Source organism: Ciona robusta, chromosome 13 (genome assembly GCF_009617815.1).
Source record: "Ciona robusta chromosome 13, ASM961781v2".
NCBI lineage: Eukaryota > Metazoa > Chordata > Ascidiacea > Phlebobranchia > Cionidae > Ciona > Ciona robusta.
Window position 1 is genome coordinate 946,113 of NC_143247.1, and position 24,830 is coordinate 970,942.

At 38.6% G+C, this 24,830-nt stretch overlaps 2 protein-coding genes and 2 long non-coding RNA genes across 10 annotated transcripts; 2 read left to right on the forward strand and 2 right to left on the reverse strand.

Moving 5' to 3' along the window:
- Positions 1–97: 97 nt before the first annotated feature.
- Positions 98–5,160, reverse strand: LOC149725625 (serine/threonine-protein kinase tousled-like 1-B). Of its 2 annotated transcripts, none has more exons than XM_089891216.1 (15): positions 4,854–5,160; positions 4,177–4,315; positions 3,742–3,908; positions 3,588–3,685; positions 3,298–3,400; positions 2,935–3,176; positions 2,694–2,826; positions 2,262–2,440; positions 1,981–2,062; positions 1,703–1,884; positions 1,480–1,649; positions 1,290–1,425; positions 1,005–1,122; positions 708–815; positions 98–330 (listed from the first exon to the last, which is right to left on the reverse strand). In XM_089891216.1, the coding sequence occupies exons 1-15, from the start codon at positions 4,920–4,922 to the stop codon at positions 205–207; spliced, it is 2,052 nt and encodes a 683-aa protein (XP_089747342.1). In that variant the 5' UTR covers positions 4,923–5,160; the 3' UTR covers positions 98–204. The 2 variants fall into 2 exon arrangements, with proteins under 2 accessions (XP_089747342.1, XP_089747343.1); XM_089891217.1 differs by having other exon boundaries at positions 3,742–3,860; positions 4,854–5,159.
- Positions 5,161–5,399: 239 nt separating this feature from the next.
- Positions 5,400–8,393, forward strand: LOC149725626 (uncharacterized). Of its 2 annotated transcripts, XR_016386360.1 has the most exons (5): positions 5,400–6,050; positions 6,124–6,182; positions 6,459–6,496; positions 6,900–6,941; positions 8,122–8,393. It is a non-coding gene; the product is annotated as an uncharacterized LOC149725626 (long non-coding RNA). The 2 variants fall into 2 exon arrangements; XR_016386361.1 differs by lacking the exons at positions 5,400–6,050; positions 6,124–6,182; positions 6,459–6,496; positions 6,900–6,941 and adding an exon at positions 6,948–8,053.
- On the reverse strand, positions 8,227–16,219 carry LOC149725627 (sodium- and chloride-dependent taurine transporter-like). Of its 5 annotated transcripts, none has more exons than XM_089891220.1 (16): positions 16,093–16,206; positions 15,720–15,830; positions 15,309–15,363; positions 14,826–14,950; positions 13,894–14,025; positions 13,174–13,405; positions 12,552–12,684; positions 11,632–11,766; positions 11,476–11,579; positions 11,324–11,417; positions 11,112–11,255; positions 10,728–10,865; positions 9,753–9,959; positions 9,287–9,460; positions 9,166–9,229; positions 8,227–8,550 (listed from the first exon to the last, which is right to left on the reverse strand). In XM_089891220.1, exons 3-16 carry the CDS (start codon positions 15,338–15,340, stop codon positions 8,441–8,443), a joined length of 1,824 nt encoding a protein of 607 aa, XP_089747346.1. In that variant the 5' UTR covers positions 15,341–15,363; positions 15,720–15,830; positions 16,093–16,206; the 3' UTR covers positions 8,227–8,440. The 5 variants fall into 5 exon arrangements, with proteins under 5 accessions (XP_089747346.1, XP_089747348.1, XP_089747345.1 ...); XM_089891222.1 differs by having other exon boundaries at positions 15,713–15,830; XM_089891219.1 differs by having other exon boundaries at positions 15,661–15,830.
- Positions 16,220–16,375: 156 nt separating this feature from the next.
- On the forward strand, positions 16,376–19,002 carry LOC149725628 (uncharacterized). Its single transcript, XR_016386362.1, has 2 exons — positions 16,376–18,559; positions 18,617–19,002. It is a non-coding gene; the product is annotated as an uncharacterized LOC149725628 (long non-coding RNA).
- Positions 19,003–24,830: the final 5,828 nt, after the last annotated feature.

Genomic DNA, 24,830 nt, shown 5'->3' on the forward strand with positions numbered 1-24,830 from the left:
TGTGTCTTGAGGCTCTCAGGTTCAAAGCTCACTGTGGTGGCTACGTGTGTGTCGTAACTGGATGACCTCTATATACCTTGCAACTTGAACCAACAGATGAAAATTTTCATTTTATTGTTTCATAATTGAAAGTAGAACAAGATATTGGCAGTTAGGCGACGCTAATCGATCATTATATCCACCTTACAACATAGATATCATATATCATGATGGTTGCGAAGTTGTGGGGTTAGATCGTTTATTTGAAGGTTTCAAGTAAGCATGGTTTGAAAGTTCTAGAACATCAGCTCGGTCCTCTTTGTGGTAACCAAGGCAACAACGGATGAAGGACTGGAAATATAAGGTTTCTATGTTTGGTATATTGTTTCTATGTCCGAAATAATGTTTCTATGTCCAAAATAATGTTTTTATGTTCGATATGTTTCTATGTCCGATATAATATTTCTATGTTCGATATGTTTCTACGTCCGATATAATATTTCTATGTTTGGTATATTGTTTCTATGTCCGAAATAATGTTTCTATGTCCGAAATAATGTTTCTATGTTCAATATGTTTCTATGTCCGATATAATGTTTCTATGTTTGTTATATTGTTTCTATGTTCGAAATAAGTTTTCTTTGTTTGTTATATTGTTTCTATGTTCGAAATAAGGTTTCTATGTTTGTTATATTGTTTCTATGTTTGAAATAAGGTTTCTATGTTACCTTAGCTTCAGCACTAACAGTTGGTTTGTTGGGAAACGTAACTTCAGTTGCTCGCAAGATGGTGTTTTGTTTCAATATTGCCTCTTGTGTTAAGTTATGTCCAAACGGCTGAAAATATAAATATTGTAAAATATTTTCCCTCCAATACTGAGGGTGGAACGCAGAAAGTATAATCAAAGTTGATTATCGATTTTTCTTCGTGGAATAATTTGAGACAAATTCTCTCGTTTATTGTTACGTCACAAACACACATAGATTAGAGTCACTGACTGATTTGACCCTAAATAATATAATCACCTTCTTTCCATACAAACATTGGTAGAAAATCACCCCGACCGACCATACATCAACTTTGTTGTCGATCTTGGGGGGTTTCCCACCAGGGCCTCGAACAAAGCATTCGGGGGGAAGGTACCTGTGATGTCATAATGGTACTGTGATGTCAGTTCATACAACACTACTATATATATAGCTGAATGCATGATTAGAAACATAGCACAACGACGGTGGGAAACCACTGTAACAATATAGGTAAAGCAGTCAGTGACATCATAATGACATCACGATGACATCACAACCCACCAGAAAGTGCCGGATCCTTGCGAAGTGAGGTCCATCCCGTCCATCGGACTCAAACCTTCATCAAATTGCTTGGAAAGCCCGAAGTCCGTTATCTTTATGTCGCCACAAACGGTGCCGTTACATAACAATATGTTGCCTGTGATGTCATAATGGTCATTATATAGTAACAAACCAATATAATAATAGTTACCTGGTTTAAGGTCGTAATGTATAACAGGTCGTTCAAGTGAGTTGAGGTAAACAAGTGCGGACACGACTTGCATGATGATGGTTCTCGCTTCCTTTTCTCCCATCAACCGATGTTGTTTCAAATAGAAGTCAAGGTCATTACCTCCACAGAACTCCATCACTGTGCAAAACCTGAACATACCAAGTTCAAACCCCACCCCGGTAACTCAACCACAACCACTCACGTGTTGATGTCAACCTCGAAACGATCGTATAAACTAACTATCCGCGGATGGTTGACCCTGCGGTGGATCTCCGCTTCACGGTTGGCATGACGTGCATAGTCCAGCTTCTTAAGTTCGTGCCACTCACGATTTAAATGATGGATTTTGACGGCAACGTAGCGCTGAGCTTCTAAATCAAACCCCTGTGATATAAATATAATGCAACATATGGTACGTGATGTCAAACACAACACATAATGCAACATATGGTACGTGATGTCAAACACAACACAACCCACCTTATAAACTTCACTGAACCCCCCCTTTCCCAGTAAAGTAAGGAAGAGATATTGTTTGTTGAGCACGGGGTTGTCGTTGAACCTGGGGTGGAATATCAAGGTTTAAAAGGTTTGTATTGGAACAAGAGGTAATAGGTACAAGGCTCGTCGCTGCTACCATTGTGGGGATATGTGTCCTTGGGCAAGACACTTATCGGCAATTGCTCTAACCTAGTGGTCACTAATGGGTTGTTTAAGTTGCCTGCCATACAGATAAACAATCACCTCCACACACCCCCCACCTTGAATTATCCTCGTTAGATATTCTCTTCAACTCCCTTATATGGAGACTCCTCTCACGTTCCAACTTCTCCAACTCCACTTGCAGCTCCACCTCGTCGCGCTTCACCGCCGATAATCGTTGACGTAAAACCTCATCGCGCTCGTGGTAATCTTGCATTGACATCACTTCCTTTACATCCTGCAAGGCATTGTGGGAAACATTGGTAATTTACTTTTAAGTAGCACCACGGGTGTTGGGGTGATGGGCCAATCGTGGCCTAAATCCTAAGGCACATGGCGTGCTACAGGACCTCACCCACATAGAATAGAAACTTTGTAAAGGGCGCTTGCATTTCTTTCTGTGCAAACAAGGCGGTAGTTTTTACAAACCTTACTTGTGTATTATTCCCTCCCTAGCAAACCACACAAACTTATCATTATAGGGCTGTCACCTTTGGTTTTACAAACTCCCCGTCGTTCTGACTCGGCTTATTTTTTGCTGAGTTATTGGAAGGTTTCCGCTTACTCAACGATTTACGTGCTCGTTCAATATCTTCCTTCTCTTTGTTTATTCGCTCCTTTTTGCTGAGTAACAATAATGCGGGATTAATAAGGTTTCATAACAATCAAGGGGGAATTAAAATGAATGGGAAACAAAATCAAAATTTACCATAATGTTCCCCCAACACCCACCTCCCAAGCTCCGTGAACGCCCATCCGTTCACCCACGTCTCCTGGTACCCGGTGCCTTGCCTCGTGAACTGACCCAACCTCAACCGACCTTCCATCGCTCGACGGCGCGCAGATGATTTCTCGGACTTTGTCTTCTCAACCAACAACTCCTGGTTGACTTGTAAACACCGGGCAAGTTGGGTTTTATATTGAAGCGCAAGTTGGGTGGTTTCCCTCAATCGATATTCAAGGTCGGAGTTTAACTGAGGAGAATATTGTTTCTATGTTTGAGCACAAAGAACCACACTTGACAGCGAGCACAAGATGTGTAACTTGACAGTGAGTATGAGGTGTATAACTCGACAGCGAGCACAAGGTACTCACCCGTATCAATTCTTCCCTCTTTTTATTCTTCTCTGATTCTTGCCCGTTGTTCATCTGAATCATTTGTTCAACCTCCGAGCCGTGTAACTCAGTTTGTATGTGTCTATATATATATATATTATGACATCACAACCAACATTATGATATCACAACCTCCATTGTAACATCCCAACCACCATTATGACATCACAATCACCATTATGACATCACAATCACCATTATGACATCACAACCACCATTATGACATCACAATCACCAATATGACATCACAACCACCATTATGACATCACCTTGATTCCTTAGCAATATTATGCTTCTGTTGTAAATGAACGAACCCGGACAAATCCATTAAATTGGTTGAATGGCGTGAGGAAGGAGAGGATCGGATCTAATGTTATTTCATTATTATGACATAATACACTCCTATTATGACATCATACATACATGTGATGGGGAGGCAAGGGTTCGGGCGGGGCTCGTAGTTGGTTCAAAATATTCGTTGATTTTCTTGATGTTTGCCGAGTTTGTTCCAACTTTCTTGTTGTTGTGATCCATACTTTCACCTGCGTGAGTGATCATATGATAACTTATCACGTGATTCATACTTTCACCTGCATGAGTGATCATATGATAACTTATCACGTGATTCATGCTTTCACCTGCGTGAGTGATCATATGATAACTTATCTGGAGTGACATGCTACCCAAACTTTTGACATGGGTATTTAAAATATTTTAACATCCAGTTTTAAACTTAAAACAGGTTTGATGCAGACACCCCGTGTATGAAGCCCAGATGAAATATTGCAACAATAACTTTGTTGGGTATGTAACAACCTACATGTACCCCCGCCCATGACCCCTCAATACAAACCCCACCTTTTCGTTTCCTTGACTTCCTCACGTCACCCCTCTCCTGGTTCTCGGGGGTACTAGGGTAACCCCCCAAACTATCGTTCTCCCGATCGCTACTCGGCCCCGCTCCAAATGAACTTCCCGATTCTGACCCGCTGTGAACCTGCGGGGGGTAATGGATAACTTCATGCTCACTGTCGATTAGTTACAACACAGCATTCTTTTGTATAAACACATGGTTTACACGGCGATCATAAGAGGATGAAAGAGTGTAAAGCGTGTATTCTGACATAGCCGGGCAATGACAGTCGTTATAACACGGGTGTTCTGTTTCATACACCTCGTGCCCGCTTTTGAGTTACCATGTATGTAACTTATTTATCCTTGCATGGCGGGGCAACAACAGTCGTTATAACACAGGTGTTTTGTTTCATACACCACGTGTCCGCTTACAAGTTACCATGTATGTAACTTATTTATCCTCGCATGGCGGGGCAACAACAGTCGTTATAACACGGGTGTTCTGTTTTATACACTTTGTGCCTGCTTACAAGTTACCATCGGCAAGCCAAACACCTCTGGGGTAAACCAGTGTGCTGGAAAAATAGACATTTCCAGGGTAGGGATTTTTTTTATTCGATACCAAAATGACTTAAACAACTTTTGCAACCTGCAACAATAATCAACATAATATCCCTCACTTTAGAATTTCCGAGGAATCTCGCTTCAAGAAGTTCCTGTCTTCTTGCGTCGATTGTGATGTCATCCATGACGTCACAACGTCAATGCTTTACTTAAAACCTGAACAATTTGATCAAAATAGTTGGTTTAAAACACATCCATTTGGATTGATCTCTTCTGATGTTTATAGTGTAGCCCACCCCGCAAATTCTGCCATGCGAGGTGACTACGAACGTTGCGACACTACAACGTATATACGCCGCAATATTAGAGAATATTACCCACAATATTTAGAATATTTTTTATTATAGGCGGAAAAAAACAAGAAATTTCTAAAATTTTAACAAACACGGCACTACCAAAGTATTTGCACGGTATAGTAAAGCGGACAAACGCTTTTAAAATATTTGGGATCACTTGTATGGCAAGCAACTTTTGTTTAATTTTTAATATTTTAAATTTCCCCTCGCAAAATATTTGTTTCAACTATATGCTTATGTTTATTACGGAATCAACTTTATATTAAAACAACTTTGTGTCGCTTACTGCGCATGCGCAATATGACGTCACCAACCTTGCTCCGCGCATAAAACGCGTCTTCTAAAAATCGAGTCATTTGCACCACGTTCTAGTTCAGATGAAGTTGGTTCCACACCAGGTTACAAGTTGGAAGGTTTTAACAAGTTTTGTGCAGGGCTGGAGTTAAGTATTGTTTTATTACAGCTAACTATACAATTGTATTATTACTATATTATAATACTACGTGTTATTTTAAACTATATTCTTTTATTTGTTATGAGTTATTGTTAATTATTGCAACAATATTTTGTGTCTTGAGCGTAAAACTATGATTTGTCTTTTACTTCAAAGTATACGTCACTCGCGACTGTACGTCACAATCGCCGCGTTCGCGCTCATTCACTGTTACGTCACAGTGTTTGTCGACTGCGTCATCGCTCAGCCACAAACGCCTGTGACGTCACAATGCGGTTTGTTCTACGCTTGCGTTTCGCGATTTTGTTTCCATGGGGCCCCATGCGCGTTTTACGTCGACAAGGCACATTACTTGTATATTCTAAGTTTAATACTTTTGTGCTATCACCGCGAAGCAAGAAGATCAAAGAATTGGTAAAGTATAAATCACAATTGGCATTATTACGTATATAAGCTCTTTTCCAGAAACTCCGATGATGTGACGTAACAGAAGAACCCACTTCGTAAGTTCATTGTTTCGTCACAATCATACTTTGTTGTAATTAATGGCAGTTTTAAAATGTTTGATATTTTTAGAACATTGTATGTGACGTCACAGAGGATCAAGTGAACCATGGTATGCAAGAAGAATGAAGGTGATTATGACGTAATATATATAGCGATTAAAATGGGGTAAGATATAGGATACCGTTGGCACATAATATCCCATATATTTTATAATCGTGTTTTAACAATTAACAACGCTCTTTTGGAGTTGTGGGGTTACAGTTATATAATTTAGTAAATATCCATCATTTACTACCAAATGAGACGATAAAAAAAGAATGAAACATGTCCCATCTTACCCCACCCGTATAATCACAAATAACGTAATTTGAAAACAACAAGATTTATCGGCCATATTCTTGCAGAAAAGTCAGCGAATAAAACTGCCGAAGAAAAGCGCAAGGTATTGTATATTATTATTGTATAATATTTCTATATCTTTTTCCATCTCGTTACTTGGTGGTTGGGCCGCGTTTTCCTCCGCTAACATTGTGGACGTATGTGTCCTTGGAAAAGACACTTAACGGCAATTGCTCCAACCCAGTGGTCACTAATGGGTTGTAGCACTCTGACCTAAATGCCTGATCAAATAGCACGCCTCGCAAATATATGATTCAAACTTTAGTCGAATTCCCAGCCTTAATGACGCATATACCTTATCCACAATGAATAGGCTAAAGATCTTTGTAAACCATTAGTAATAAAATACATGCCGTTTAAATGTGACGCCCTTGTTGGGTAATGGACAAACTTCTTTTCATGTTTTGATATTTTGTTATAACGTTACTATCATGTTTGTTTTGCAGACGAAGAAGACGAAGACGCCGATAAAGGATTCACGGTTTGAGGTTTGAGTATTATAAGTATGAGTTGTGTGTTGTATGTGTGTCTTGTCTGCGCTGCTGTATTCTTATTCTGCTGGACCTAATGTTGCCAGCTATTTTTAGTCAGTCACTACTATAGTGCATTTTGCATGTCTATGAAATATATGCATTGAAACTATGGCGATTATCTTGCTGGATCAGATTTTGTTGTTGTACACTCTATTGGGTACTTCGTCTACAAAGGTCGAACCCTTCAGCGATTCTGTATTGTCCTGATCGCTTGGTGAGAACGCTATGTTGGTACACAAATACTCGAGTAATATCAACACGCAGTATAATATCACAAATAGAATCTTAATAAGTTTAACATTAAACTTGTATCAAAAACGTCATGTAGCGTGATTGGGACGATGGCCACGTCACAATTACGCTACGACGTCAATACGGTGGGTCAGAGCATTGTCATGACCCTGCGTTCGGTGCGGTTACGTCAGTTTTGATTGAGTTACGTCACGGTCGGGTTGTTGCGTGGACGTCGCCGCCAGTGATGCTACGCTATAAAACTACCGGCACAGTGATGCTACAGTTAGGTCACTGTCAATGCGGTTCGTAACAACCTGACGCAGTTTCGTAGCGGTCGATGCGGTGCGTAACATCCGGACGATATTATATTGTGGGAAGATACGACGAGAGTATCGCGGTACCAACATGGCGACTTACCTTTTGATTGGGACATGCGGAGCTGTTGTTGGCTTCGACTCCTTGCGGTCGGACATTCAATATGGTGTACACTGCAGATGATTATCCTTCAGGATTTGAACCATATTTTATTTGTAGATGTTTCACTGATTATGTCCGCGTTAATTATTTTTTTGACCAGGTTCCTTTTTTGATATATTTGAGCTGTTGTGTTTGTTGCATGTTTGGTACATGTATGTCGCTGCACTCGTTGTACTATTTTTGTCTTTTTGTTGGTGTGTTCCTTACTATTTTTGTCTGACGGTTAGTTTAACCTTGCTTGGGTAAGGTCTATCCAGCAAAGGGTTTCTCACCAGAGTAGAAACCCACTACCATTGGCTGGGGGCTTGTCGTGCCGTAGTGGCTTTCCACCAACGCCAGCCACATAAACTATAAAGGTATTTTAATCATATTTTTTATTTTGCAGAATAAACATTAATATCATGTAATCTAGATTTGAATTCAGGTTTCCTAGTCTCAATACATGGCCTGGATTCGAACCCAAGATCCCTGGTTCTCCAACCCTCGCTGGTTCGAAGCCTCCAAAGAATCCCAAAAAAAATTTCAAAAATGTTTTTGGTCGAAATTTTATTTTGATGAAATATTTTGTTGACCTACGACAATAGTGATTAATTTACAATAATGAATACTAGAATCTATACGTGACGTCAACAGATGGCGTCATACTGACGCAGAGAATTTGAAATTTCGCGGAAAAATAAAAAATAATGTAAAACAGTTTTGTTCCCATTTAACGTTGATTGCGCAAGCATGTTGACATCGAGCTAGAGTTTGCTGTCACCGCATACACCACCCAACAATACATTGTCGCTTCCCATTCCAACAACGTCTTCGTATAATGGGGCTTGCTCGAATATCGGAGCCGAAACCGTTTCTGGGGAGCATAGAAATAATATGTTAAACATAGAAATAGAACGTCACACAGAAATAATTAAACGTGTAAGTTACATACGTGGTAACTTGTAAGCGGGCACGAGGTGTATGAAACAGAACACCCGTGTTATAACGACTGTCGTTGTCCCGCCACGCGAGGATAAATAAGTTACATACGAGGTAACTTGTAAGCGGGCACGAGGTGTATGAAACAGAACACCCGTGTTATAACGACTGTCGTTGTCCCGCCACGCGAGGATAAATAAGTTACATACGTGGTAACTCGTAAGCGGGCACGAGGTGTATGAAACAGAACACCCGTGTTATAACGCCTGTCGTTGCCCCGTCATGCGAGGATAAATAAGTTACATACGTGGTAACTCGTAAGCGAGCACGAGGTGTATGAAACAGAACACCCGTGTTATAACGACTGTCGTTGCCCCGTCATGCGAGGATAAATAAGTTACATACGTGGTAACTCGTAAGCGAGCACGAGGTGTATGAAACAGAACACCCGTGTTATAACGCCTGTCGTTGTAATGTTGGGATAAGTTACAACCACCGTAATGTTGGGATAAGTTACAACCACCTATGCCCACATAAACACACATCTCACCAACGTCTTGATGTTTACATGCGGAAGGATCCGGAAGCTCTGACGTAATCACCTTCATCCACCGCTACACAGACAATAATGGTTACATACGTCATCGTGACGTCATCACAGCATACGTTACCTCTGGATAAGTTCCCGATGTTTTGAAGAAGAATAAATACACCGCATAACCAGGGATCCATAGAATAGATGACATTGCCAACAGCCAGCACACGCCCACTGCCCAGGGGGGGTAGGTGTAAGTACGATTGTAAGTTGGAACTTTGTAATATGCGAGGCTCATAACGAGTAATACCTGGGGATAATGATCATTGTTACGACATAAATATACACGCAGGGTGAAATACAAAACATAATTAAGCCCCGTTATATGTTAATAACCTAACTAATTTAACGAACGAAGAGAATGGAGCCAACAGCAAAACAACAGTTGTTTAAAACACGCTATGTATAAAAGGTTTGGGAATAAGCGCAAGTTAAAAAACGTGGCTTTTGCATTCAACGTGAACGTATATACAGCTGTTGATATTTAAATAATGCAATTTATTTTGCAACTGTAATGAAGTGTGACGTCATAATATACTTACAGATGTAGATATTGGAGTAAGAACTGCCCAGCACCATTTGAACCAAGGGATTCTGGGTACGAACCCCACCATGTCGCACACGATCCTCCAATACTTATTGATCCCGAAGAACCAAGCAACGGCAGCGCATTCGCATAAACTAATGAACAACATACTCCACCCAGCGGCAGCATAATTATCGAAGATGTTCAGCACGTATACGCCACCCTGCGGAAAAAGAATATTAATGGTAATTGCATAGTTGCATTTATATCATCCATCACATGCATCTAAAACAAAGGTATTCTTGGGCTTATCTTGCCTTTAGTTAATGTTGTAACCAATTACCTGCTGCTGCTATGTAAACACAGATTATCAATATGGGGCATCTTAGTTGATTCCAGGATATACACGTATGTTTGGCGCTTTTATCAGATAGAATGAATGAATGTAACTTTCTTTATCCTCGCGTGGCCGGAAAACGACAGTCGTTATCACACGGGTTTAACACCTCGTGCCAGCTTACGAGTTACCTTGTATGTTACTTCGTGGGTGATTATTTTTTTGTGATTTTTTCATTTTTTTATGTATGGCTGATAATTTGGACAACCCATTAGTGACCACTGGGTTGGAGCAATTGTCGTTAGGTGTCTTGGCCAAGGACACATACGCCCACAATGGTAGCAACGACGACCCTTAAACCCATTACGCAATGGTTACAGACAGGCGCGCTGACCACTATGCCACGGCGCCGGACAAAGATAGAAATCATATTAATCTTTACATTACACCATAGAAATCATATTATTCTGTACACTACGCCGTAGTCATAACATTAATCCTGTAAATTTCACCATAGATATCATATTATTCTGTAAATTTCACCATAGATATCATATTATTCTGTAAATTTCACCATAGATATCATATTATTCTGTAAATTTCACCATAGATATCATATTATTCTGTAAATTTCACTATAGATATCATATTTACATTGGTAATCATGGACAGCCCGACGACGAACTGCGTCACGCTGAGGAAAGCAAGGAAAAGTTCCCGGCTCCATTTCTTCTTGAACCAATGAGGCTTCAAGTCCACGAAAGCTGACATCAATGTTTCCTGACCTACGAACTATCGATCACGTGGTTGGTTAGTAGAATACATTGTGACGTCAATAGTTTTTTTTTGTTTTATGGGTCCTTGTTCATATGGAATTTAGGCCCAAATACGTCAATATATGCCAGTTGCCATAGGAACAAATGATCAAATTTCGTGTTATAAACAATGGGCGGCATTGTTTAATTAGTAAAAGGACGCTGACCAGTGTATTGTGACGTATGTAGTTTAAACAATAGGTTACGTAACAAAGGTTGTCACCTCGCTGTCCAATCCCAATAGAAATAACATAAAGAAGAACAAACACCCCCAGAACTGAGGCATCGGTAGCAATGTTAGTGCCTTGGGGTAAGCTATGAATGCAAGACCGGGTCCCGACTCCGCAACGTGTTTAATATCAACTCCCTGCGATCATGGTGATGTCATTATTACGTCATACTGACGTCATTATTACATCATGACTTATACCGTACCTGTTCCTTCGCCATGAAGCCAAGTATGGCGAAGATAGCGAACCCTGACACGAAACTCACCCCGCTGTTTAGAACCGACAACGCGATGCAATCTCTATGACGCAAGATAGTGATTAGTTAATACGTCATCAACCACATTATGACGTATGTACCTGTAACTATTATAACGATAGTTGTTGTAGCTTCCCATAGTGATCAACATTCCTTTACAGAGGGCGTATGAATAAAACACCTGTGTGGCAGCGTCCAGCCATACCTGGAGATTCATGTGTTACGTCACAGTCAACCATATGACGTCATAATCATACCTGCACGTCAGATAATCGCGTCATATCCGGTTTGAGGTAGAATCTTACTCCATCCATAGCGCCATCTAGTGTCAGTCCTCTTACGAGTAAAACAAGTAACATTAAGATCGGGAAAGTAGCGGTGAAGTAAACAACCTGTATATATGGAAGTAAACAACCTGTGTATATATGGAAGTAAACAACCTGTGTGTATGGAAGTAAACATCCTGTGTATATGGAAGTAAACAAAGTAAAATATGGGATAATTGTTGCAAAGGCTTTGTGTCGAAAAGTTAAATGTAAAACACCGTTTGATTTAAAACTGCAGTAACTTCATAATACTCATTAATTGAACAACTTAAAATCAAGAAACCGTTCATTTTGCAACCACAACTTTTGTAAGCATGCAATAGTTTTTAACTTTAAGTGTAAAAAAGTTTTGTGAACCATACTGTAGTAGGCAACCCAACGAAATTAAGTCACCATGAAATGCATGCGACATAATATGTTACCACGCACGCAGGGCGTGATAAACCAAATATACAAGATTGCATATTTCTCTTATCTAACTTGAACCGCATTTAATGTAACATTGTTGTCCTGTGTTACGTCACAATCGTATAATACATCCGCATTGTGAAGTCCTCAATTAAACTAGAATATGACGACAGTTGTCGTTGTTACGTCACAATCACACATGTGTCTAAGGATATATTTAAAACATGACGTAACTATCGTTAATTGTTGTATCAAATTTAAGATTGAAACGTCACAAGAATGTTATTCGTGAAAATGGGATTGTGACGTAACAAACATGTTTTTCGTGTCTTTATTACATCACAACCCTTAGAAATTTTACAATTTGTCAATATTTCGAAGCATTCGCGTGTTTATGATTGTTAGCATTGTGACGTCACACATCCTTTTATAGTGAAACAAACCTTGCTTGTCCATCCAATCCCCTTCCAAATACAGAAGTATATTATAATCCATGTTAACAACAAACATAATAATAATTCCCATCGTATTGAACCAACTTCACCGATACCTGGGGATTTGCCCAACACTCCGCGTCTGTTGGAATAATGTTAGTCATGGTGGGGTAAGATGGTACATGTATGGTGGGGTAAGATGGTACATGTATGGTGGGGTAAGATGGTACATGTACAATGGGGTAAAATGGTACATGTATGGTAGGGTAAGATGGTACATGTACGATGGGGTAAAATGGTACATGTATGGTAGGGTAAAATGGTACATATATGGTGGGGTAAGATGGTACATTTTTTCATTCTTTGTTTAGTGGCCAAGCTTTTAAAATTTAATTGTCATTTTGCTGTTAATCTTTTCTTGTCGTTGTTATAATTTTTAGTAATTTTTCTATTTCATCACCCATTCGATAGTAAACAAATAATTAAATTAAACAAAAATAACGCGACTCCTAAACAGGTTTGTTAATTGTTTGAAACCCTTATTAGGAAATATGGGATTTTATTTGCTAATGGCATCTCATCTTACCCCACCCTACTATACACCGCAGCTATTCCAACAGCTTATACTCACTCCCAGTATTCCCTCACAGACGAAACTCTCATTGAAACATTCAACGAACTCGATACGTTGGTGGAGTTAGTCCCAAACACAAAGCAGTTCTGCGTGTTCCATTCATTGCCGCATGTTGACCATGGTAGTTCAGACGACATGGATGCGAAGAAATACCGCAACGCCCACGCAAGTATCACAGCGTAATAAACATTAAGATGATAATTGATGATGTTCACCGCAAAACCAAGACCTGGGAAGAATAAACTTAAATTTAACGTTTGATTGAAATGTGATCTTAAACAGCTGATGTTTATAGTAAGGTGGGGAAGGATGGGTCACATTTTCATTATATTTTTTCGTAATGTTTGTTAGTAAACAAAGAACATTCAAAGAACTATAAAACTGTATCCTTATAACTCCAATAGACCGTTGTTAATTGTTTAAAACCCGGTCAAGATATTTGGATAGTTTTTGCTAAAGGTGTCTTACACTAGCCCACACTACTAAATATATATATTGAAAAAGTTCCCTTACGCGAAAATTGTTGCCAACACTTTTTATGAATAGTCTTTGATGTGACCAATAAAAACACAACTTCGTTGTGACGTCACAACACGATTATTGTTTAAGCTATAATCCAACAATGCGTTATCGCGTGGTTTTATTATTACGTCATCAAAGGGGGCGATTGTTACCAAACAAACACAACCCCGTATAATGGAAGCAACAATAACATACCTTTCATCAGAGGAACCATCCTCATTGCTAGAGCACTCCCTAGGTTCGTGTATTGCCCTATAGTGACCTCCAGGAGGAACACCGGTAACGAACCAACTATCACGAACAACACGTAAGGAATCAAGAACGCTCCTGTTGCATTGGTGTGGTTGGTTAGGTATGAATCGGTGGGACTTGTAAATCACAATCGTTATAACACGGGTGTTCTGTTTCATACACCTCATGTCCGCTTACAAGTCACCACCTATGTAACTTGTTTACCCTCGCATGGCGGGGCAACGATAGTCGTTATAACACGGGTGTTCTGTTTTATACACCTCGTGCCCGCCTACGAGTTACTATGTATGTAACTTATTTATCCTCGCATGGTGGGGCAACGACAGTCGTTATAACACGGGTGCTCTGTTTCATACACCTCGTACCCGCTTACAAGTTACCACGTATGTAACTTATTTATCCTCGCATGGCGGGCAACGACAGTCGTTATAACACGGGTGTTCTGTTTTATACACCTCGTGCCCGCCTACGAGTTACTATGTATGTAACTTATTTATCCTCGCATGGCGGGCAACGACAGTCGTTATAACACGGGTGCTCTGTTCATACACCTCGTGCCCGCTTACGAGTTACCACGTAAGTAACTTATTTATCCTCGCATGGCGGGCAACGACAGTCGTTATAACACGGGTGCTCTGTTCATACACCTCGTGCCCGCTTACAAGTTACCACGTATGTAACTTATTTATCCTCGCATGGCGGAGAAACGACAATCGTTATAACACGAGTATTTTGTGTCATACACCTCGTGCCCGCTTACAAGTTACCACGTTTGTTACTTTGAGGGGATTGTTTTGTTTTTATGGCTGACAGTTTAGACAATCGGTTAGCGACCAGTGGTTATATATGATATATGACGTCACAATACCACTTACCCCCTCCATTCTTATAACAAAGATAAGGAAATCTCCAAACGTTCCCCAGCCCCACAAACCCACCCGCGATGGAAAAAGCGAAATCTATTTTTTGTTTCCATTTTTCCCGCGTATTCATTTTCTCACTGTAAATAAATGTCGTCATAATTAAGGGGTACGAAACAAGTCACAAAGTTTGGCAGTTTTTTTTATGCGGGGAAATTGTTGGCGATATTTAGAATAAAGCAACACTTATATTATAACTACACCAAGTGCTACTAGATATGCAGCTAACGGAAATCTAGACCAACATATATTTTATTATGTGTAACATACTTCGTCACTAAAGATGCCAGTTTCACCGAATACTAATGAAGTCACAGTGATCTATTGACGTCACAATTGTATTTTCATGACGTTTAATACTGTTCCGTTTCATCGATTTAATTTGGGTAAAGTTAATTTGCAGCGGGATCGATATAAGGTCGATAGCAATCATCTTACCCTGAAGCTTCACATGCTGAGTTGTCTCCCATGCTCCCAAGAGTCACCAACTTTCCTGTTTATTAAATTAAAATGTTAAACAATCAATATTGGTGACGTAAGAACACTGAAACCCACTCTCGCTCCTGATTGGTTAGTGAAAATTTAAATTTAATTTCATTTAATTAAGTCAAAATTCAATTTAAAACAATGAACTTTTATTAAAAGTTTAGGAAAATTAAAGGAAAAACAAATTTTATTTTTAAACAATTCCTTTCAAATTAAATCGATTAAAAGTAAAATTTTAGCATTTACTTAAATATTTTTTAAACATAAAAAAATGTTAAAAATATTTGTTTTTTTCGGATGGCACCTGTTTGATTGACAGGTTAGCGTGGCTTCCAGGTTGCCAACCTGTCACTTACAACTTACATCCCCTCTCCAACCTTGGCCTTCACATCGTCCGTTGTTGATGGAGTGCAAACTACTTGTTTTAACGTCTTATGCTGTTCGCATTTCCACCGCCCTGTGTCGCAGAATTATCTGCAAACTCATCATATTGACATTCGATGGTGGAGGCCCGAGGCCGAACCCCCACCTTCGCTTATATTTGTGAGGCAGTGGAAACGAAAACAACAAAAACGAACCCAATTATTTCAGTTGCACTCCTCGTTCAAGCGACAACTTTGTTTCTTTTTTTTTATATATTATCAAATTTAACAAAAAAACTTTTAAAAAAATTAAAGTTATTACAAATAATCTCGGGAAACCCCCAACATTATAGAAAGTTAAAACAATTTTCCACCTTGATTTTTCGATGCGAAGATTCCTTCGGTATCAGAACAATGTCCCTACAAATCTGTTAAAGTTTGAATATAATTAGAACCTTCAGCCTCCCAAACCACTCAAGCACTAACTCTCGACTTTGTCCTGAATCTCAAGACGCTTCAACCTTTTTTCGCGCTGCGCGATTGTGACGAAACTATTGGAACACTTTCGCATCTGTTTTCACGCGACCGGCTTCACAATGGGAACAATGGCTCGCCTTCTTTCTTTTACTTGTAATCAATCGCGACAGACGCGGCGTCCCACCGGGAATTCGAGACGCATCAAAGAAACAACTGTCCTAACTAAGTATTCAAGAAACTTAGGAATTTCATTCAACAGAATACCCTTTGTATGCTCAATGTACTTTAATATTACCGGGTTTGCTTAGTACAGAGGATGCCTGGTTCGAAGCTTGGCACCGCTATCGTTGTGACCCCAACGTTAACTTCTCCAATCCAGTGATCACTAATGAACAGAACATTAGTCCCCCGCACGCGTATGACCCTTAGTGTGTAAGAGGGCAGTGGCCCGTGGACCAAATGTGGGCCACCGTTTGGTTGGGTCGCCTACTACAGTTGCCCATTAAGCCTTTGTTATTGTAACGTTGTGTGAAATGTAGTAGCATTATAACAATTAGGTCTTGAAAGTTTTATATCGATTCATGCTTGTTATTTAGGTCGCCTACCATAGTGGTTCACAAATCATTTTAACTGTTATTGTAAAAGTTAAACCATTTCTGATTTCATTATATGCTTACAAAGTGTGAAAGGTATTGTAGTGGTTCAGTGTGTTTCAAGCACAGATATATATTATAATTTATACAAATTAATTTATTATCTCTTGCTGTCCTCACGTTTGTCCCTAGCCTGATGCCGCTCGTTTGTTCGTCTAATAATCTGAGTTGTCGACTTTGTGTTTTTGAGTCATTAAGTTGAGATGGGCGCGACCGTTTAATATGATCCTAACAATATCAACCAGAGTTAAGAAACCAAATCTTTGCTTTTACTTTATGTTTAATGTTTACCACTCAATTTGGTGGGGTTGGTTGAATAAATAAATATAGGGGAGGCGGGATAATAAAACGCGTCACTCCAAATCTAATTTCCATCGATTTAAACAACGGGTGAAATAATGTGGGTTGAACTGTGGTTCAATATATTGTTTCTATGGTGGTTAAATTGTTTCTATGGTAGTTATATTGTTTCTATGGTGGTTATATTGTTTCTATGATGGTTTACCCTCTTAACATATATGTAACTTATTATTATTTCTGGTAATTTAGACAACTCATTAGCGACCACTGGTTTGGATTAATTGCTGTTAGGTATCTTGCCAAAGGACATATGAATGTCCAAAATGATAGCCAAGCCTCCTTGTTGATAAGAAATGGCTTTATTTATTACGACTTACATCGTCAATACATGCGAACCAGCCAGCTAAATTATCCCACCGGCCGATGGCGCTAGACAGCCAAATAGTAACTGAATTGTTGGTGGTAACAATATTAACTCTGATAATATTATAACTTCCTAGTGGTAAGACTACATCTAAAGTTGTGTATTATACTTAGTAACTTTCACATACTATCCACCAACTTCATGCTTCAGACATACATTGCCGACGAATAATATAGCTTAACAACAACCACCATTGTGGGCGTATGTGTTCCTGGAAAAGGCGTCTAGCAGCAATTGCTCCAACCCAGTGGTCACTTACCCTGTTTACATGACGGTTTAAGTCGGATTCGAATCCGACTCATCGATCCGCTACTCTCGTTTTCGGCGAAGAGAAAAAGGCGAGTCGGATTGAAGCCGACCGATCCTCAATCCGCTCAGACTAGTGGTTTACGGGTCGGATTTAGCGATCGAGTTGGATTGAACAATCGGAAATGTTGATGTTCAAGACTTGTTATACAGTTAACGTAGTGTTTTTGCACCGAATATTGTAGTAGCAGTGTGCGTGTACATCTGGCAACAAATTCCCATGAATTAACATGACAAATTAATTAAATTTTACCCAACAAATGCAGATTTTGCTGTTTGAAATAGGTAAAAATCAGCTTTTTATAGTCTACAAGCAAAATTTGTGCTACTGAAGAATTTTCCAACCACATGCGTATTGCCTAATCTGTAACGATACCTAAATATAGTACCACAATATTGTTGGGAGCATTCTTCACCAGTACTTCAAATTTTACTACCCTATAGAGGAGATAGACCACCATTATTTGCAAGGGCACTTCGCACTTGCTTGTACTTGTACCAGTCAAGTAACACAATAATCAGAGTAGTAGTTTACAGTCAAACTACTTTTTCCATTATGAATTGTCTTGGAGGATTGTTCAACACATTTGGCAGCAAAAGAACAACAAAAGTTATGCATTGAATTCAAAATGGTAGAGTGACTGAAGTGATGGAAGATTAAATAATGCAGATGAAAAAAAGGTTAGTATGCCTGGATGGACTTTAGTGCATTCATTAAAACTTACATTTATATTTCAGGAACCATTAACACCACGAGAACAACATCTTGTGAAACAGGAAGAATGAAGTTTTACTGATGATGGTTTAACAAGCGAATATGTTTGTTTTATTATGATCGATTATGCGACAGAAACGCTGCTTTATTTAATAATGTCAGAGCTTTATTGCTACTTCCTTCGAAAAACATCATTAAAACAGTGTGATGTAAAAGCCATTCTGACTTCTTTGTCAAAGTGTATTTGGTTGTCTGTATAAAGTATGTGGTATGATACCCAAACTTTTATGTCTGAATAAACTTCTGTTTTATGCAGATTAACATGTGGCTTTACTGTTTTGTATATTTTGCTTTTGTTAATAATTTATTGTTGCAGTATACCTACTACCAATAAATTAAACAAATAAAACCATTCATTTGACACATGTCATACTTGTTAAAAGCATAGGACCAAAACTTAGCACATTTTTGTGGAACTCAGCTAGCAGAAACACAATATGTTTTAGTATGTTTATGAGAGGATCAGCATTGTCTGAATTAATAGCAAAAACCTATCTAAAGTATGTCAGGACATAAATAACAGTACTTTGGAATTTTAGATAAACCAGTTCAGTAGATTAAAATAAAGCACATATGCACTTAAAGGCTGCTGATTGTTATATTTCAAGCTATACTGATAACCTATTGCGGGTAATAAAGTTTATTAAAACTGGCGGCTACAAACGCTTCGGTCCCCATTTCAGTTTCAATCCGATTGAAACGTGCCATATAAATATGACGTTTTAGCGGATCGGATTTGAAATTCGTGTGACGTCACATCAAGTCGGATTGAATTCAAATCCAATCCGATCATGTAAACAGGGTAACTAATGGGTTATCTATAATTTATCAACCACGCATATAAAATAAAACAATCCCCCAAAAAATCCTACAAAGTAACATGTTTGGTCTATAAGCAAGCACGAGGTGTATAAACACCAGCATTTTAACGACTGTCGAGCTAACGGTATCCATCTTACCCCACAAGACTATATAATAGATGTTATGTGCTAACGGTATCCATTTTACCCCACAGAACTATATAACAGATATTATGTGCTAACGGTATCCCATCTTACCCCACAAGACTATATAATAGATGTTATGTGCTAACGGTATCCATTTTACCCCACAGAACTATATAACAGATATTATGTGCTAACGGTATCGATCTTACCCCACAGAACTATATAACAGATATTATGTGCTAACGGTATCCATTTTACCCCACAGTACTATATAACAGATATTATGTGCTAACGGCATCCATCTTACCCCACAGTACTATATAACAGATATTATGTGCTAACGGTATCCCATCTTACCCCACAGAACTATATAACAGATATTATGTGCTAACGGTATCCATCTTACCCCACATTACTATATAACAGATATTATGTGCTAACGGTATCCATCTTACCCCACAGTATTATATAACAGATATTATGTGCTAACGGTATCCATCTTACCCCACAGTACTATATAACAGATATTATGTGCTAACGGTATCCATCTTACCCCACAGTATTATATAACAGATATTATGTGCTAACGGTATCCATCTTACCCCACAGTACTATATAACAGATATTATGTGCTAACGGCATCCATCTTACCCCACAGTACTATATAACAGATATTATGTGCTAACGGTATCCATCTTACCCCACAGTATTATATAACAGATATTATGTGCTAACGGTATCCATCTTACCCCACAGTACTATATAACATATATTATATGCTAACGGTATCCATCTTACCCCACAGTACTATATAACAGATATTATGTGCTAAGGGTTTCCATCTTACCCCACAGTATTATATAACAGATATTATGTGCTAACGGTATCCATCTTACCCCACAGTATTATATAACAGATATTATGTGATACAGGCATCCATCTTACCCCACAGTACTATATAACAGATATTATGTGCTAACGGCATCCATCTTACCCCACAGTACTATATAACAGATATTATGTGCTAACGGTATCCATCTTACCCCACAGTATTATATAACAGATATTATGTGATACAGGCATCCATCTTACCCCACAGTACTATATAACAGATATTATGTGCTAACGGCATCCATCTTACCCCACAGTACTATATAACAGATATTATGTGCTAACGGTATCCATCTTACCCCACAGTATTATATAACAGATATTATGTGCTAACGGTGTCCATCTTACCCCACAGTACTATATAACAGATATTATATGCTAACGGTATCCATCTTACCCCACAGTACTATATAACAGATATTATATGCTAACGGTATCCATTTTACCCCACAGTACTATATGGGATATTATGTGCTAAGGGTTTCCATCTTACCCCACAGTACTATATAACAGATATTATGTGCTAACGGTATCCATCTTACCCCACAGTAATATATAACAGATATTATGTGCTAACGGCATCCATCTTACCCCACAGTACTATATAACAGATATTATGTGCTAACGGCATCCATCTTACCCCACAGTATTATATAACAGATATTATGTGCTAACGGTATCCATCTTACCCCACAGTACTATATAACAGATATTATGTGCTAACGGTATCCATCTTACCCCACAGTACTATATAACAGATATTATGTGCTAACGGTATCCATCTTACCCCACAGTACTATATAACAGATATTATGTGCTAACGGTATCCATCTTACCCCACAGTACTATATAACAGATATTATGTGCTAACGGTATCCATCTTACCCCACAGTACTATATAACAGATATTATGTGCTAACGGTATCCATCTTACCCCACAGTACTATATAACAGATATTATGTGCTAACGGTATCCATCTTACCCCACAGTATTATATAACAGATATTATGTGCTAACGGCATCCATCTTACCCCACAGTACTATATAACAGATATTATGTGCTAACGGTATCCATCTTACCCCACAGTATTATATAACAGATATTATGTGCTAACGGTATCCATCTTACCCCACAGTACAATGTAACAGATATTATGTGCTAACGGTATTCATCTTACCCCACAGTACTATATAACAGATATTATGTGCTAACGGTAACCATCTTACCCCACAGTACTATATAACAGATATTATGTGCTAACGGCATCCATCTTACCCCACGGAACTATATAACAGATATTATGTGCTAACGGTATCCATCTTACCCCACAGTACAATGTAACAGATATTATGTGCTAACGGTATTCATCTTACCCCACAGTACTATATAACAGATATTATGTGCTAACGGTATCCATCTTACCCCACGGTAATATATAACAGATATTATGTGCTAACGGTATCCATCTTACCCCACAGTACTATATAACAGATATTATGTGCTAATGGTATCCATCTTACCCCACGGAACTATATAACAGATATTATGTGCTAACGGCATCCATCTTACCCCACGGAACTATATAACAGATATTATGTGCTAACGGTATCCATCTTACCCCACAGTACAATGTAACAGATATTATGTGCTAATGGTATCCATCTTACCCCACGGAACTATATAACAGATATTATGTGCTAACGGTATTCATCTTACCCCACAGTACTATATAACAGATATTATGTGCTAACGGTATCCATCTTACCCCACGGTAATATATAACAGATATTATGTGCTAACGGTATCCATCTTACCCCACGGTACTATATAACAGATATTATGTGCTAACGGCATCCATCTTACCCCACGGAACTATATAACAGATATTATGTGCTAACGGTATCCATCTTACCCCACAGTACAATGTAACAGATATTATGTGCTAACGGTATCCATCTTACCCCACGGAACTATATAACAGATATTATGTGCTAACGGTATCCATTTACCCCACAGTACTATATGGGATATTATGTGCTAATGGTATCCATCTTACCCCACAGTACTATATAACAGATATTATGTGCTAACGGTATCCATCTTACCCCGCAGTATTGTATAACAGATATTATGTGCTAATGGTATCCATCTTACCCCACAGTACTATATAACAGATATTATGTGCTAACGGTATCCATCTTACCCCACAGTACTATATAACAGATATTATGTGCTAACGGTATCCATCTTACCCCACAGTACAATATAACAGATATTATGTGCTAACGGTATCCATCTTACCCCACAGTACTATATAACAGATATTATATGCTAACGGTATCCATCTTACCCCACAGTACTATATAACAGATATTATATGCTAACGGTATCCATCTTACCCCACAGTACTATATAACAGATATTATATGCTAACGGTATCCATCTTACCCCACAGTACTATATAACAGATATTATGTGCTAAGGGTTTCCATCTTACCCCACAGTACTATATAACAGATATTATATGCTAACGGTATCCATCTTACCCCACAGTACTATATAACAGATATTATATGCTAACGGTATCCATCTTACCCCACAGTACTATATAACAGATATTATGTGCTAAGGGTTTCCATCTTACCCCACAGTACTATATAACAGATATTATATGCTAACGGTATCCATCTTACCCCACAGTACTATATAACAGATATTATGTGCTAAGGGTTTCCATCTTACCCCACAGTACTATATAACAGATATTATATGCTAACGGTATCCATCTTACCCCACAGTACTATATAACAGATATTATATGCTAACGGTATCCATCTTACCCCACAGTACTATATAACAGATATTATGTGCTAAGGGTTTCCATCTTACCCCACAGTACTATATAACAGATATTATATGCTAACGGTATCCATCTTACCCCACAGTACTATATAACAGATATTATATGCTAACGGTATCCATCTTACCCCACAGTACTATATAACAGATATTATGTGCTAAGGGTTTCCATCTTACCCCACAGTACTATATAACAGATATTATATGCTAACGGTATCCATCTTACCCCACAGTACTATATAACAGATATTATGTGCTAAGGGTTTCCATCTTACCCCACAGTACTATATAACAGATATTATATGCTAACGGTATCCATCTTACCCCACAGTACTATATAACAGATATTATATGCTAACGGTATCCATCTTACCCCACAGTACTATATAACAGATATTATGTGCTAAGGGTTTCCATCTTACCCCACAGTACTATATAACAGATATTATATGCTAACGGTATCCATCTTACCCCACAGTACTATATAACAGATATTATGTGCTAAGGGTTTCCATCTTACCCCACAGTACTATATAACAGATATTATGTGCTAACGGTATCCATCTTACCCCACAGTAATATATAACAGATATTATGTGCTAAGGGTTTCCATCTTACCCCACAGTACTATATAACAGATATTATGTGCTAACGGTATCCATCTTACCCCACAGTTCTGTATGGGATATTATGTGCTAACGGTATCCATTTACCCCACAGTACTATATGGGATATTATGTGCTAATGGTATCCATCTTACCCCACAGTACTATATAACAGATATTATGTGCTAACGGTATCCATCTTACCCCGCAGTATTGTATAACAGATATTATGTGCTAACGGTATCCATCTTACCCCACAGTACTATATAACAGATATTATATGCTAACGGTATCCATCTTACCCCACAGTACTATATAACAGATATTATATGCTAACGGTATCCATCTTACCCCACAGTACTATATAACAGATATTATGTGCTAAGGGTTTCCATCTTACCCCACAGTACTATATAACAGATATTATGTGCTAACGGTATCCATCTTACCCCACAGTAATATATAACAGATATTATGTGCTAACGGCATCCATCTTACCCCACAGTACTATATAACAGATATTATGTGCTAACGGTATCCATCTTACCCCACAGTACTATATAACAGATATTATGTGCTAAGGGTTTCCATCTTACCCCACAGTACTATATAACAGATATTATGTGCTAACGGTATCCATCTTACCCCACAGTAATATATAACAGATATTATGTGCTAACGGCATCCATCTTACCCCACAGTATTATATAACAGATATTATGTGCTAACGGTATCCATCTTACCCCACAGTACTATATAACAGATATTATGTGCTAACGGTATCCATCTTACCCCACAGTAATATATAACAGATATTATGTGCTAACGGCATCCATCTTACCCCACAGTACTATATAACAGATATTATGTGCT